At 47.6% G+C, this 16894-nt stretch overlaps 1 protein-coding gene across 4 annotated transcripts in view; it reads left to right on the top strand.

Moving 5' to 3' along the window:
* Positions 1-16894, top strand: part of OGT (O-linked N-acetylglucosamine (GlcNAc) transferase) — a 513172-nt gene that overhangs the window by 156186 nt on the left and 340092 nt on the right. For all 4 annotated transcript variants that reach the window (XM_086948604.1, XM_086948603.1, XM_086948602.1 and 1 more), the window contains exons 5-6: positions 5910-6026; positions 6752-6831. In XM_086948604.1, coding sequence (XP_086804730.1) covers positions 5910-6026; positions 6752-6831 — 197 coding nt within the window. The remainder of the gene's footprint in view (positions 1-5909; positions 6027-6751; positions 6832-16894) is intronic.

Here is a 16894-nt window from a genome sequence, read left to right as displayed (position 1 = left end):
CTAGCACAACAATTGAACCAGGCTCAAGGACAATTGAAACGCCTAGTATTGGTAACCAGTCGTGCATACAACACTCTGCATTGGTGAAATCCACAAAACCTTTGCAAAGGTCGACTGTTTTAAGAGCCTGTACCACGGCGGAGTGTTAAGAGGAAGGGGTCCCAATGAACCACGGCGGAAGCATCCCTGTTAGGATGTGGAGACAATGCCCTTCAGTACACAGTGCAAGGCCTATGGACAACAACCCAAAAGAAAATGCACATCAACTTACTAGAACTGATGGCAGTTTTTCTGTCACTGAAATCATTGAAAATACATTTGTGCAACAAGACTGCGTTGATCCGGACAGACAACATGACAGCAATGTATTACATACAGAAGCAGGGAGGAACACACTCTCCACAACTATCACACCTAGCTCAAAGCATGTGGAAGTGGGCCATTCAAAGAAACATTTTTCTCATAGCGGAACACCTCCCAGGCGAGGACAATCAAATAGTGGATCTGCTCAGCAGACACAGCCAACAGATGCACAAGTGGGAGATTCATCTTAAAGTGCTACAACCATACTTCCAACAGTGGAGACAACCAGACATAGACCTGTTCGCCACAAAGGAAAACGCAAAATGCCAGTACTTTGCCGCCAGGTTCCCACATCCGCAGTCGCAGGGGAATGCGATATACATTAACTGGTCAGGCAAATTTGCGTTCGCTTTTCCACCAGCACCACTAATACCGCTGGTGGCACGCAAACTACACCAGCATCCAATGACCCTAATCCTAGTTGCTCCAACATGGGCGAGGCAACCGTGGTATGTAACATTTCTAGAACTCTCCGTGGTGCCTCATCAAAGACTGCATTTAACACCTGCTCTTCTAACGCAGAGCCATGGAGACATACCGCACCCAGATCCGCAATGGCTGAACCTCGCTCCTGAAGTCCTAGAGTTTGGGTACCTAAACTTACCTCCAGACTGCATGAATATTATCAAAGAGGCAAGAAAACCTGCTACCAGAGCATGTTACGCTTCAAAGTGAAAGCGTTTTGTCATTAATTGTAATAATGACATAAACCCATTAGATGCTTCAACACAAAACATCATTTGCTATCTTTTGCACTTCCATCTTTGCAATTTAGCTTATTCATCTATACGAATACACTTAGCTGCCATAGCAGCTTCTCTTCAAAACAGACAGCATCTTTCGCTGTTTCGAGTGCCAGCAATTAAAGCATTCATGGAGGGACTCAAACGAATCATTCCTCCAAAACACCCACCTTCACCAGTCTGAAACCTAAACATTGTTTTAACCAGACTGATGGGACCACCATTTGAGCCGTTACATTCATGTGAATTACAATTTCTAACATGGAAGGTGGCTTTTCTGGTAGCGATTACTTCGCTTCGAAGAGTTAGCGAGCTGCAAGCCCTAACTATTCTAGAGCCATTTATCCAAATACATGCAAATAGGGTGGTGCTTAGAACAAACCCTAAATTCATGCCAAAGGTGGTATCCCACTTTCATATCAATCATACAATAGAACTGCCAGTGTTCTTTCCAAATCCACAACCAGTACCTGAAAGAGCACTACATACACTAGATGTCAAAATGGCTCTTCTTTACTACATTGACAGAACTAAGGATTTTAGGAAAACTAAACAATTGTTTGTTGACTTTTCACCACAACACAAAGGCAACCCAATTTCAAAATCCAGGTTAGCCAGATGGATCGTTAAGTGCATTCAAATATGTTATCAAAAAGCAAAACTCACCTTAACAGTTCCCCCAAGAGCGCATTCTACATGCAAACTAGGGGCATCTATGGTTTTCCTGGGAAACTTTCCTCTAGAGGAAATATGTAAAGCAGCCACATGGTCTACCATACATACCTTCACAAAACACTACCGTGTAGATGTACATTCCAAACAGCAAGCTGCTGTAGGACAGGCTGTTCTAAAAACTCTTTTTCAAACTGCTGCAGCTGGCACAGGTAGCCACCGCTAAGGGAGAGACTGCTATATATTCTATGTACAGATATGAATTCAGCAGCCCACATGCCTCGAACGGAATATGCTACTTACCAGTATGCATCTGTTCTTGGCATGTAAGGCTGCTGACATGGGATACCCTTGGCCTCCTACTCAGAACCCGATCCCCGCGGCGAGAATAGCTCATCACTCATCCCTTCAGAATCGCTGTGGGACGTGTGTCCCCATCCCCCCCAAGCTTGTAGCTCACATAACCCGCCAGGCCAGTAGGTCCTCCTGTAATTTTTCATCCCTCCTGCTGCTCTGCATATGTGTTTTCTCAGCTAGGGTCCATTCCCTCAGATCCCTGAGCCACGTGTGCATCTCCGGGGCTTTCTGACCCATCCAGGTAATAGCCACCCTGCGTCTAGCTTGGACCAACATCAATTGCATTAATCTATAGGACAGCTTTCGTTTCATTGGCCTAGGGACCAGTGCCAACAGGTAGTGCAAAGGTGTCAGTCTGATGCGTAATCCCGTCGTGGCCACTATGTTCTACTACGCTCGCCCAAAAACTCTGAATTAGCGGGCAGTTCCGAGCCAAGTGCAGAAACGCTGCCTCTCCCACGCCACATCTGGGACCAGCATAATCTCTATCCAGGGAATAGCGCTTCAATAAGATTGGAGTGAGGTAGGTGCGGTGCATGAAATGAAAATGTAATATTTTAAAGCGTGCATTACAAGATAACTTCCGAGTAAGAGCACCTATTCGCTTACCTTGCCCCTGGTCAAGTGGTGTACCTAAGTCCGCCTCCCAGGCCGCCCACGTCGGTGGCACCTGCGGGGCTTAGTCCCGACGCATGGCATCATATAGTTGGGAAATAAGTCTATGGCCCCTACCACATGACAGCAGGATATTTAAGGTGTGAGTCATAGGGGGCGCCTCTGCATATTGAGTCCAAAGCGACCGCACTACATCGCGTAGCCCCTGATAATGCAGATACTGCTCTCTTCGAAGACCGAAGGCCTCCTCCGCTTGTTCGTAAGTCAGAAAGGTCTCGGTGGGGTACAGGTCGGCCAAAGTTTCACAGCCCCCCTCCCGCCAGGCCCGGAAGGACATGATGTTCCATTGTCACCATGGGCACCAGGATCCAAATTCGTAAGCCCCTGTGGAAGGGTGCTGTCTTCAACACCCTCTCTACGAATCTGTGCCAAATCCTCGCCATGTGCCTCACTACGTAGGGCAAAGTCTCACTTGCCCCTCTGCCCCGCATCAAAGCCTCCCGTAGCTCTAGTACCGTTGCTCTACCTGCCAACAGTTGTGTCTCCCAGACGTCTGTATCCGCAAACCATCTAGCAGTTGGTAGCAGCTGCGCAGCATAATACAAATCAAAGGGTGATGCCTCTAGTCCTCCTTCCTCCTAATAAACGCACCATTGTATGAAGGGCTACTCTACTACGCCTGCCCGCCCAGAGTAGAGACGTAAGGAGCACATTCAGAGTCCGGAAGACTCTATGGGGAAGAGGACACAGTGTGTTCTGAATATGTAAAGTGTTCTAGGCAACATCACCATCTTAGCGACAGCCAACCGACCCATGAGTGATAACGGCAGGGTGTTCCCGAAGGACACAGAGCGCTGCAGGGACCTAATCACCCTGTCAATATTGCAGGCCAGTGATTGCTCCTCCGTCGAGGCCACATGAATACCCAAATAGCGGAGTTAAGTTAACATTCACTTGAACCCCTATACAGTCTTATGTGGTGCTGACAAAAGAAACAGACGCTATAATTAACATTGACAGAACTACTGGAATTCTGCACCATTGAAGGACTAAATTATGCGACAAGGTTGACTAAATTATGCAATAAGAAGTCTGTGTACAGCAGAATGCATCACATTTTGTAATAGTGTTACTGCAGGGTGTTGCCATTTTTAAACCTGGTAACACTGGGAAAATATTTCACCTTAGTTCTAATTTAATACCTAAATGCAGCAATAAGTATCTGAAAGGTGAGTCTACCTTTGCAAAGGCCCTTCCACTGCACTGGAACACATGTCCTCATATTTTTAGTAACTTTTGATCTGTTTGAGCTAGAAACGAATTTATTTTTGGTAAAATCTGCAGTTTTTGCAGCAGAAGATTGTGGCAAATGTGACCATTCGAAAATGATGAGAAAACCGGCAGAAGCGCAAAAATCCAGTGGCAGTGCATGTGGATATCCCTGTGGGTGAGACCAGTGAGCTACTACTTGATGACACACAAGTAGCGTATAGTAAACTAACAGCATGTTAATCTCGTTCTAAAATCTATTTTAAAGCCAGCATCTTATGGCTGCAAAGTAAAGATCTCGTTACATCAGGCACTGTCTTTGTTGCAGACCTACCTTGAGTTTTATTTGTATACTTCCTGTACTTTTATGATGAGAGCCAAAGGTAGCTGCTTGTTTTAAGTGGGCCGTAGAACTCCCATAAACCTGTTGTAACCAGTAGTGTCGCTTACTCCATGCTTGGATCTTTGGTGGTTTCTCATGGTGGCGGGTGTCTTTCGATCAGTTCAGCTGTAGCGGCCTTGTCATACTGTCCTCTGGTTGATGTCTGGCCATGCACTCTATGCATACAAACACAGTCAACTAGAGCACTGTGCCAATATAAAATCTTTTCAAGATGAAGGTATTTTAGTTTCTGTGACCCTTTTGAACATAGGTAGCATTGTTAATCCTCACATTTTGTTAGAGAAGCAGAATGCCACATTACTGTTTCCAGATTTCCATGTCACACTCTAGGCAGTTTCAGCATCTATCTTCAAAAACCTGTTTTAGATTCTTAATTTGTTTAGAAAGCGGAGGATGCATTACCCAATGTTGTGCTGCGCTGCTTGCAATTGGGAGTGTATTTCAACATCGCACACATGCTTATTTGGAGTTATTTTTAATTCAATCTTTAACACACAAAAACTGCTGTGATGCTGTATCAAGTTTTTTTCAGAATAAAGTCTCTTCTAGAATCGGGTGTTTTTCTAGGGTGTCAGATTTTAAGATCGAACTGTCCATGTCATTCTTCACCACACTTTATCCCCACTTTGATGAAAGTGCAAATGTTGATGTGAAGGGAAGAATTACGAAGCAACATGTTTCTATGAACTATTTACAATCTGATTTGGTGATTTTACACCCATTCATGTAGTACTTTTGTGCTGTTCATATGGTCCAGTAACGCTTTCAGAATCTAGGTACTCTTAATGGAAGAAACTAATGCCTCTCCGCTGTAGTGTTCAAGAAATGCTCTCTTGCAGAAATGCAGTTCTGTTACTAACCAGTCTATGCTTTTCGTCAATAAGCATTTAAATTCTTGTGTGCTGTGGATGTATAGTCCTGCAGTGTAGCAGACTGCATACAGAGCAAGGAAAATGTGCAGGCAAATAAAAAACTTGTGTGGTAAGGAATCAGTCGTAGATTCCCATATGACCCCACAAGTTCCACAATTCCAATGAGACTCTGGCTCCTCTTTTCCAGCTCGCCAAATGAACTACGTTAGGATATTGAGCAAGTTTTCTTTTTTTTCTATTTTTATTTTCAGTGTTGTCGAGTATCCTCTGTCAACATTGAAACCAGCATGTGAGCCTGAAGAGGGGCCATGCTAGAGAACCACTTGATACATTACGTAATCCTTTTTCAGTTGGGTATTTAACACTTAGAGTTCAGCTGAACTAGAAAATGGCAGCCTGCACCTGGGTTCTGGTTAGCGCGCGCATAGGACCTCCAGGCGTGTGCAGCGAATTATCTGGGGCGTCTGCAAAGCCTATACTGCAGGTTCACTTTTGGTAGTTATGAGGATGAATATTAACTGTTACTTTCTTTTTTTTCTCACTCTTGCTTTGCAAATTCTCCTTCCCTCTCCTTACTACTACCACCCCCTCTCTTCCTTCATTCACTCTTCCAAGGCTTGCTACCTGAAAGCTATCGAGACTCAGCCCAACTTTGCGGTTGCATGGAGTAACTTGGGCTGTGTATTTAATGCTCAAGGGGAGATATGGCTTGCAATCCACCACTTTGAAAAGGTAGGTATGGCTGGTAACCTTGAACCATGGACTGAGGCGTGTCATTTACCTTTCTTGTGAACCGCTACTTTCTGAAGTGTGTATGTATACAGCTAAAATGTATCTAGTGTTGACTTTAATGGTTAGCGTATTTTATAAACTCTCCTTGTTGGTGTGCCCAAAGCTCTGACCAAAGGAATAAATAGTCTCATTTATTTTCCACTTCGGGGGAAAGGTTTGGGGCTTATGTCTTCATGAAATGCCCTAGTTGTTACCTGGAGAGCCCTATATGGCTGAGCTGCACTTGTCTCCAGTGCTGATGTTTCTAGCTTTCTGTAGTCTGTTTAGAGCGGGGATACCACACAGATGTACTCTTACTTTTCATAACTGTGCAAGTAGCCCACACTGCTAAGCTAATGGTCAACGAATCCAGGATTCCTTTCATCAGTGAATGGTTAAACCCATATTGGAGTACTTCGTATCTTTACACTCTTTGGTATGCATGGTTGGACCTCTGTAGTAGTGCATACTGGTTGCAGTTTGTGTTCGGTTATGTGGCTATGATTTGGCTTCTTGATGCTTTTGACTACTGGGCTAAAATTGGATGTGTTTGTATATAGATTGTGGTGACTGCATGCATCTGTGGCACCTGATGGTCCGGTTAGGGGGATATGGAGAGATGGGTGTCACTATGCATAGTTCAGTTTCACTAAATATTTATGGTGTTGTATTAATTGTCTTTTTAGGCTGTTACGCTCGATCCTAATTTCCTGGATGCTTATATCAATCTGGGTAATGTGCTGAAGGAGGCACGGATCTTTGACAGGTATGATGGAGATGACCTGCTCTCAATATATTTTCATTTAATTTCTTTTGTCCACTTTGATTAGGTTATCGTCTAGAGTGGCAGGCACCAAGATGAGCAGTAGGCTTAAATTTTTACGATGTAACTCCTGGTTGAGGCTATAAAAATCTCTGCCCTCATACTTCATGTGTTTGTGTCCCCTGCATCTACCCCATATCTCTTGGATTAGGGGTTGTATATTTGTAAATTTCAACGGCTTGTAAAACTTGGGGCCCTGTACCACTGGATGCTGTTTTGTAAACTAAATGTCTTGTAGAAACTGCTTAGTGGGGCTTTTTCCTTAGAACCTCACTTATCAGAATCTGAGAACCCTGGTATAGTTTAGGTTTGTAAAACCTGACTGACATAAGATTGATGTGCCATTGTCTGAGACCAGCTATACGGGGGCCGACTATGAAGCACTCACTAAGGCTCAGGTCGAGGGATCGCCACAAGGCCTTACCCAAGATCTACAGACTCGTTCAACAGCCCCGTATAAAGGCCCGGCTTCGAACTTATGTAAAGAGCCATCTGTATCGAAACCGCCATCGGTCGATCCAAAGAAATCGAAACCATCGCTGCCAAAACCGAAACCAAAAGTGCAGCTGGCTCTGGTCGGCCCCAGGGCCTCAAACCCCTCTGAGCCGAAACAGAAAAAGGCCGTCGATTCATAGCTCAAGAAGGTCATCGAACTAAAGGTTGGGGCATCGAAGACCAAAGTCAAGGCTGTGGAACCGACGAAGCCGACACCGAAGGGAGTCGACACACACACAAGGCCCGAACCAAAAGAAGGGTTTGATTCGAGGCCTGCGGACAAAGACTGGCTCCAAGGACCCTGTCGAGTCGAAGCAGCCGAGCCCATTCATAGCCAAGGAGGTGTCGGAGTCACTCCAACGCATCTAAGATAAGGTTACAGCGGTCGGGCCAAAGAAGGCCCCAACACCGAAGCTGGTCGGAAACGTTCAGAGCGCATCGGCACCAATCACACCCACAGTGCGTCCGAAGATGTTCGAACCAAAGAAAGGTATCAGGGCCAATAAAAAAGTGTTGATGGAAGTGGAGCCTACAGAGGAGCCTGAAGAACAGGAGTCGAGGCAGTTCATCGACTCAAACTGGTAGACTGTCCATATATGAAAGGAAGATCATACCAGAAACACCCATGGAGTCATATAGGATTCCCTTAAAAAGGAAGAGGGATTCAACGTAGCCAGTTCTTGTGGAACCTCCCCAATCCTCTGGACAAGAACCTCAGACTTTTTCACCCACATGCAGGGGATGACACTCTTCATGTGGACACTGATCCTGATGATCAAGACCAACCATGGGCAGACCCAGCTGAGCCAAAAGGTCAGCAGACAGCCCCTGACACACATGTATACAGTGTAAAAACATCTCCCACTGAGGACACTACTGCCTTTAATGCCCTTATTGAAAGAGCGGCAAGTAACCATGACGTGCAACTACATGCTGACCCTGTGGAGGAAGACTTTCTGGTCGACACCTTTTCCACTTCAGAAAGAACAGTCAAGACCCTGCCCATGCTAAAAGGGGTCCTTAAGCATGCTGGTGACATTTTTAAGGAAACCAACAGGGCCAGGGTGTTAAACCCAAGAATTGAAAAGAAATATAGACCGGCACCTGTGGACCCTACTTATATAAGAGGACAGTTGCCGTTGGACTGTTGCAACACCTACCAGATCAGTACAAAGAGGGAGCAGAGCTGCTAATCCAAGAAGGAAAGCTTATAACCAATGCTTCCATCAAGTGCGCGCTAGACGCAGCTGACACTGCAGCCAGGGCCATCAACACTAGTGTAATGTTGAGGAGACATGCCTGGTTGAGAATCTCTGGATTCAAACCAGAAATACAAACTTATATCCTCAATCAGCCAGTTAACCCGGACTACTTATTTGGACCTGAGGTTGACACCACCCTTGAAAAAATAAAAGACACACAGACTGCCAAGTCTATGGGGGCTCTGCAGTCCCAGCAGTTTCGGGGTGGCTCCTTTCGTCCCTCCAATACTAGAGGACCTTCAAGAGGCCAATCCACACAGCAGACACAGTACAATAAAGGAGGTACACAATCCACCTACAGTAAAAATAGGGGTTGATATCGTGGAAACAACGTCAAGGGCAGAGGAAGAGGAAACAACAATTCCAGATCCTCTGCCTATAACAAACAGTGACGCCCTGTCACTGCCTCTGACCATATAACACCTGTCGGGGGAGACTACAACAGTTCCTGCCGGTCTGGAAATCCATCACCACAGACAGGTGGGTGAGAGACATTGTCCAGTACGGGTATTGTCTGGAAATAACATCCACTCCACCCAACATACCACCAAGACACCGTCCTATGTCCGCAGAGCACTTATACTTATTGCAGCAGGAGGTCATCCGCATGCTGCAAAAAGGAGCCGTAGAGCTCGTGCCTGTAGAAGACCAAGGCTCAGGGGTGTATTCTCTGTATTTCTTAATGCCCTAAAAGGACGGGTCTCTCTGACCTATATAAGACCTCAGGCCTCTGAACAGATACATTCTGTCAGAGCATTTTCATATGCTGACCTTACAGCAGGTTCTGCCGTTACTCAGTCAGGGAGACTTCCTCGCAACACTGATTCTAAAAGATGTGTATTTCCATATACCCATACACCCATCACACAGACAGTATCTCAGGTTCACTATTCAAAATCAACATTATCAGTTCAAAGTCCTCCCTTTCGGAGTAACAACGGCACCCAGGGTGTTCACAAAGTGCCTGGCGACAGTAGCAGCACACCTAAGGAGACAGCACATACATGTCTACCCTTATCTGGACGACTGGCTTATTCAAGCCGAAACGGCCCAGCAGTGTGCCAGCCACATGTCCCGCACCATTCATCTTCTTCACAATCTGGGATTCTCGCTGAATTATCCAAAGTCACATCTTCAACCCGCCCATGTGCGACAGTACCTGGGCGCGACAATAAACACTGGCAGCCAACGCTCCGCCAAATTCAGCGAGGATATACAGCATTCTATCGCTGATACTAAAATTCAGACCTCAACACTCGCTTCCAGCAAAAGTGTTCATGCAGTTGATAGGCATGATGGTCTCCTGCATCTTCATAGTCCTGCACGCGAGGCTACATATGCGTCCGCTTCAGGAGTGCTTGGCACGTCAGTGGAATCAGACTCAAGGACAATTTAAAAGACCTAGTGTTGGGTGAGCAGTCGGGCATTCAACTCTCTGCATTGGTGGAACCCACAAAACCTTTGCAAGGGCTGACCGTTCCAGGACCCTGTGCCACAGATTATACCATGGCCATTCCCTTCACGTCCTTCTAGAGACACGAGGATTGTGAATCCCCCATCATAGCAATTTGGGCTGACAGCGCTTTAGCCACGGTACAAAGGCTTTTGCCTTTTACGTCCTGAGGAAGACCCGCAGGTCGAGGTCCCCAGTTACCCTAGCACCACAAGACGGGTCGAAACGTCGACGCCCCCTTTTGTTCAACCATCAGGACCACTATCCCTTTGAACATCATACATGCCAGTTAAGACTGTATGATTGTCTAAATAATTGGACTGACATTAACAGTGGCCTGGTTACTCAATACGCTGGATAAACACCAGCCTTGCTCTTAAGTTTATTGAATCTTTTTTCTCACGTTTTCATTTGAGGCTTACACCCCTTTTTCCTTCAAATCACCATTTCTCTTTTTTCTGGCACCCTTATAGAAGCACTAGCTCTTTCCTTTTACCGTTCGCTGTGAATATTGTAAAAATGTATATAAATAAATGTGTCGCTGTTTTTGGAGTATTCTATTAAAAACTCCCTCCTTTGTAAATAAATGAGTTGTGACAGGTGGTTGTTTTTTCCCTGTAGAATGAACTTTTCATGATTTAGTCACCTTGGAGGTAAATAACTTGAATCCTCGTTAAATTTCCAAAGTGATAAACTGAGAACATATCATTGATTGATACAACCAACAAATACGGATTGGGCCATTGTTTTTGATAATACAGATTATACTGACGGCGGACGCATCTCCAGGGATGGGGAGCTCATGTACTCCACTACACAGTGCAGGGACTATGGACAGCACAGCAGAAGAAAATGCACATCAACCTTCTGGAACTGATGGCAATCTTCATGGCGATGAAAGCTTTCAAGGTACACTTGTGGAACAAGGTCGTGTTGATCCGGACGGACAACTTGACTGCCATGTACTACATACAGAAGCAGGGAGGAACACACTCTCTACAGTTGTCTCATCTGGCTCAGAGCATGTGGAAGTGGGCCATTCAGAGAAACATTTTCCTCATGGCGGAACACCTCCCGTGCAAGGACAACCAGATGGCGGATCTGCTCAGCAGGCACAGCCACCAGATGCACGAGGGGAGATACATCCATCAGTACTCCAACTGTACTTCCAGTAGTGGGGTCATCCAGAGAAAGACCTATTCGGCACAAGGGAAAACGCAAAATGCCAAAGGTTCGCCGCTAGGTTCCCACATCCGCAGTCACAGGGCAATGCGATATGGATGAACTGGTCAGGCAGGTTTGCGTACGCTTTTCCCCCAGCACCTCTAATACTGCTGGTGGCACGCAAGCTGAAGCAACAATTGATGACACTCATCCTGGTTGCTCCGACGTGTGCACGCCAGCCATGGTACACCACGCTAGTGGAACTTTTCCGTGGTACCGCATCAAAGAACGCGGCTAACACCCAGACTTTTAACGCAGAGCCATGGCGAAATTCAGCACCCAGATCCGCAACAGCTCAACCTGGTGATCTGGCTGCTGAAGTCTTAGAATTTGGCTACCTCAACTTGCCACCAGAATGCATGCACATCGAGGCAAGAAGACCCACAACCAGAGCATGTTATGCGGCTCTATGGAAGAGGTTTGTCATATATTGTAACAATAATGACATTAACCCTCTGGATGCATCCATTCAAAATATTATCTGTTATTTGTTGCACCTATACAGATGTAATCTGGTGTACAGTTCCATTCGTATACATGTATCTGCAATAGCAGCTTATCTTCAAAATAGGCAGCACCTCTCACTATTAAGAGTCCTGCCATTAAAGCTTTTCTGGAGGGACTCAAAAGAGTGATCCCTCCCAGACACCCACCTTCGCCTGTATGGAACCTGAATGTGGTCCTCACCAGACTGATGGGACCACCTTTTGAACCTCTACACTCTTGTGAGATTCAATTTCTTACCTGGAAAGTTGCTTTCCTAGTAGCCATTACCTCACTAAGAAGAGTTAGTGAACTCCAGGCACTAACCATTCAAGAGCCATTCATTCAGGTCCACGCAAATAGGGTTGTACTACACACCAACCCTACGTTCATGCCTAAGGTGATTTCGCAGTTCCACATGAACCCAACCATAGAACTGCCTGTTTTCTATCCTAATCCAGAAAATGTCGCAGAGATCTCTACACACATTAGACGTCAAAAGAGCTCTTATGTACTATATAGACAGAACACAGAATTTCAGGAAAACAAAACAACTGTTTGTTGCCTTTTCTCCACAGCACAAAGGCAACCTCATTTCCAAAGCGGGAATAGCCAGATGGATGTATACAAATTTGCTACGCAAAGGCTAAAGTCACACTAACCATTCCTCCAAGAGCACACTCCACACGTAAGTTAGGAGCATCCATGGCTTTCCTGGGAAATATTCCTTTAGAAGAGATATGTAAGGCAGCCACATGGTCCACCACACATACATTTACGAAACACTACTGCGTAGATGTGCATTCAAGACAGCAGGCAGCTGTAGGACAGGCTGTTCTCAAAACTCTTTTTCAGACTGCTACAGCTGGCACGGGCAGCCGCCGCTAATAGGAGGTACTGCTATGTAATCTGTGCACAGATATGAATTCAGCAGCCCACATGCCTCGAACGGAATATGCTACTTACCAGTATGCATCTGTTCTTGGCATGTAGGGCTGCTGACATTCATATCGCCCACCCTCCTCCCCTGCGCCTGTAGCAGCTGTAGCATTCAGAATTACTATGTAGCATGGACATCACTCGCTGTATTACACTCCATCTCTGCCACAATGGCGAAAAACAATCTGAGGATGGAGAGGATGCCCATGCGCACTGTAGTCCAGGGGAGGAGCCACCTATCTTGTGATACTTCAAAGACTCTTCCAGGACAACAATGTGCAATCATCTGGACCCAACACTAGGCGGCGATCTATGCACAGATATGAATGTCAGCAGCCCTACATGCCAAGAACAGATGCATACTGGTAAGTAGCATATTCGATACATAAGCTGTTGGAATTACTTTGTGACATTGCAGAACATCTACACCCTCCCGCAAGGGGGGGGTGGGGTCTAGTAGCACCACTCCCGTGTATTCACATCATCTTGCCCCCAAATGCAATTAGTTGAAGCTATCCTGGAGCGAGGGCCCTGCGCACTGGCACCATCCCAGTGGCGTCCCCATCCCATTACCTCAACAAGCATTAAACAGGGATACACCTGCCTTGGTGACACATGACCCTGACCAAGCATCTCCTACTGACCCTAAAGTATGCCCCTCTACATCTTAAGGGCTAACAGTCTGGGGTCTTCACCTAAGCGCAGCAGCAAGACTACATGTTTACGCACACTTTAGAATGGCAGTACTCGGCACATTTCGATATCATTAAAAATGCATTGCAATTGCAGGCCCTAAAGGCATCACTGATGATCACAGGATTAAGTAATAAATACCGTCAGACAGCCTAGCAGGAGTGTCTAGCCACTTAAATCCACTTTGCTAGTGACATCACCTTACACCAGTACTTCACATTGAACATCAGTCCCTCTAAAAGAAATAACCATTAATAAATGCATTTCCGTGCAATTATGCCATTTCACCTCCAGGGGATGCTCTTCTGTAGACATCTCCAACTCAGCCCTTCAATCTTGATGCACTTCTCAATGAAACCCCAGCTGTAGAACAAAAGTTCCAGCCTAGGAGGTGATGCAATCTTCGCTGAGAGTTGAGGGGTTATTCTTTTTAAATCCTCAAGAAACTTAGGGTGGGACTTAGCTTTGTGCTGGGGGCGAGACTGCGCTGCTCCAGCAGCTCCCCAGCACCTTTTCACACTCAAGGGTGACCCGTCACTTCTGGGGGCCACCAAAACGCCCAAAACAATCCATTCCTCATGCCTTGCAAGGCATCATGGTGCTCTTCAAGCTCCTGCTGCTTTCTGGGGCCTCGGTGAGGGGCCCGGTCCCACCCGGACCCCTGGGTAAGGGTATACGACGCGGGTAGCCCCGCTCGGCCGCTCCGCGCTTTGGTCAGGGGTCCGGGCCCACCCTGGCCCCTGGCTCCCCCTACCTTGTTCGGGGCCCCGGTCCCACTCGGGACCCCTGAAGGCGGTTCACGTTGGAGGGCAGTCCCCGGGACCTGACCCACCCTGGGGACCTTTTCTAGACCGGCGGCAGAGCCTCACGCGCTTCGCCATCAGGGGGCCACAAGTCAAAGGTCGCTCACCTTCTGGGGGCCATATCTCAGCCCCTGGAGGTCCGATCTGCCCCATTTGCGTGTCTTATTGCTCCTGGCGGTGACCCGCAGAGACTGGGAGCACTCTCCTTCACCCTCCCGGTCTCCGAGAGGGTGCATTCAGCAGGGAGCGGTCTGCACTGGCTCCCTGCGCCAGCCTTTTGCCTGGCTCTCCTGCTGCGCCTCTCTTCTCCCGTTGCAGAGGCCTCTTGTTCTGCGCACCGGTCCTGGGCTCTTCTTCTGGTGCTGTTAGGGGCTGGGGGGCAGTCGGGGGTGTCCTTGCAACTGCCCATTGCACCAAGCTCCAGCACCTTTCGCCTCTGCAGACCACACACCAGAGCTTCTCTTCCTGTGCAAGTACTTTTTAAAGTTGAGTAGGGGACTGGCAGAAAGTCTCTGTGGGTCCTATCGAACAGCGACACATCACTTCCTTGCCCCTGCTCCCTCCTTGTCCAGACTCTGGGTTTGTTCAAAATGAAGTCGTCCAGTGTCTCTGGCCACTGAAACCCAACTCTTTCCTCCTTGGTGCAGCCTGATGCCTGGCACCCAGTGACAGCTGCTAATGGATGAGCCTGTAGCCCCACCCATCTTCTTTGTGGAGAGGAGGCCCTAGCTTGTGGAAGAAAGGTAATCAATCCATCCAGCTGAGGTTAACCCTCAGCCTGGGTCTGGTCATGGCTGGCTCAGAGAAATATGACAGTTCTGTATGACCCAAAAGCAGTACATATGACTTGACTCTGTAGAATACTTATTTTCACCTACTCTACAATGGACTTTAGTGCGGGTCTGGAATCTGTAGGTCTTGTGGAAGTCATTTTAGCCATGGGCCCTGTAGGAAGGTGGATACCTGACTATGGTTGCCCCCAACTTTTTGCCTGGTGTTTTGCTGATTTTCCGACTTAGTTGGCCTGGGACACTGCCAATCAGGACCCCAGGCCTACTGCTCTCTCTGTAAAATGGATTCCATGTACCTTAGGTACATATCCAATTGGTACTGGGCCACCTTATCAGACCCTGTAACTCAGGGCATAGGTGTACCCAGGGCCTACCAGGGGCTGCAGCATGTATTATGCCACCCCTGGCTGGCCATCTAAATCTGACACAACTGGCTGCACGACAGCTGGGGCAAGGTGGTGTAATCACCCTTTGCTTTAGATATAGTATACCTATATCTAACCCTAAAATGGACACATGTATTCCTATCAGTCACTCCTATGGCAGGCCTTGACAATCCTGAAGGCAGAGTGCATGGAATCGTGTGAGATGGTGCTCTAGCATGAGCTGAGCCCGTTTGCAGCTTGCGGAACCAAGTCCTAATAGCTGTTCCATGATAACGCATACCATATACTCTGAAGTGCATTATAATCCTCGCGGTTAAATGCTAACTCTGGTATCGCTTTATCAAAACATGTCGAGTAAGGTGTCATACGAATTGGAATACTAACCCCTCGCCAATTCTGGCAACGGGGTTAGCATTCCACCCTTCTAGAAGGACACGACATGTATGTAACTGTGAACCCCGGTTAAAGTTAACTCGAGCCTCAGCATCACAAAATGGATGCTGCCACCACAGACACAAGTCTGACCCCCTGCAGCTGGGAGTCCTTCCAGCGAGGGGAGCTTGGACAAAGGGTTTCCTGTCAGGGGCTGTGCTAGCACCATCCCAGACAGGGTTTTGTGTATCCTGGGTAGGCAGGGCTTTAGAGGAAGGTGACTGCAAGTGGCACCCCGGTGCTCACAATGCATCTTCCGGCTAGAACCAGTTCCAGGGGCACACCAGCCCCTGAGCTGGGGAAAGTCCAGCATGGGAGAGGGGTGTAACCACCCCCCCTTCCTGGTCCCACCCATGGGCAGGACCTAGTCGCGTGCCTGCCCCTTTTCTTAGTATAAAGATAGGAGTGGGCCCCCTTTCAAATTAGACCATCTTTGAATCCTGAAACTACTTTCTACGAAAGGAACTCTCAACTTCTTCTCAAGATTTCTCCCTTGTGACTAAGGAGTAGTCACCCTGCATCCGCAGGCACCATCCAAGAACACTGCGGTTTGCTGCACGTCCTTCCTCCGGAATCCGACTGACCAGTACGACGAGAACCGGCTTCCCTGGCACCTCTGACCTCTACCCACATCGTCAGCTCAGCTGAGATCCGTGGGTGCGACAAGACCTTGAGGGACCGGCCATCTTCAAGACTGCACGACTCTTGCCCAGCACGACCGCCGAGGGATCCTCGAGTGGGTGCTTTGGGGTCCGAGAAGCCCCAACCCTGAGCAGCTCCAGCACCGAAGTTCAGCCTCCCAGCCTCCACGAGATCTGCGTGGGGCCCTTCTGCCTGTTTGCTGCTCACCGCGTTGTCTGGCTACTAGCCCGCTGGCTTGTGGCCTTCCCGACGACGACCGACAACATCAACACCGCTGGTCTGGTTGCTCCAGACTGGCCCTAGCTCCCTTCCAAAAGAGGAGCACCCCGGACCCTCCTGGTCCACTTCAGACGCCATTTTGAGTCCACCGCGTGGGCTTGAATTTGCCAAGACTTGTTGCCCC

The sequence above is a fragment of the Lissotriton vulgaris genome, unplaced genomic scaffold (assembly GCF_964263255.1).
Source record: "Lissotriton vulgaris unplaced genomic scaffold, aLisVul1.2 SCAFFOLD_759, whole genome shotgun sequence".
In the NCBI taxonomy this organism is placed as follows: Eukaryota; Metazoa; Chordata; class Amphibia; order Caudata; family Salamandridae; genus Lissotriton; species Lissotriton vulgaris.
This window is presented reverse-complemented; position numbering and strand designations above follow the sequence as displayed.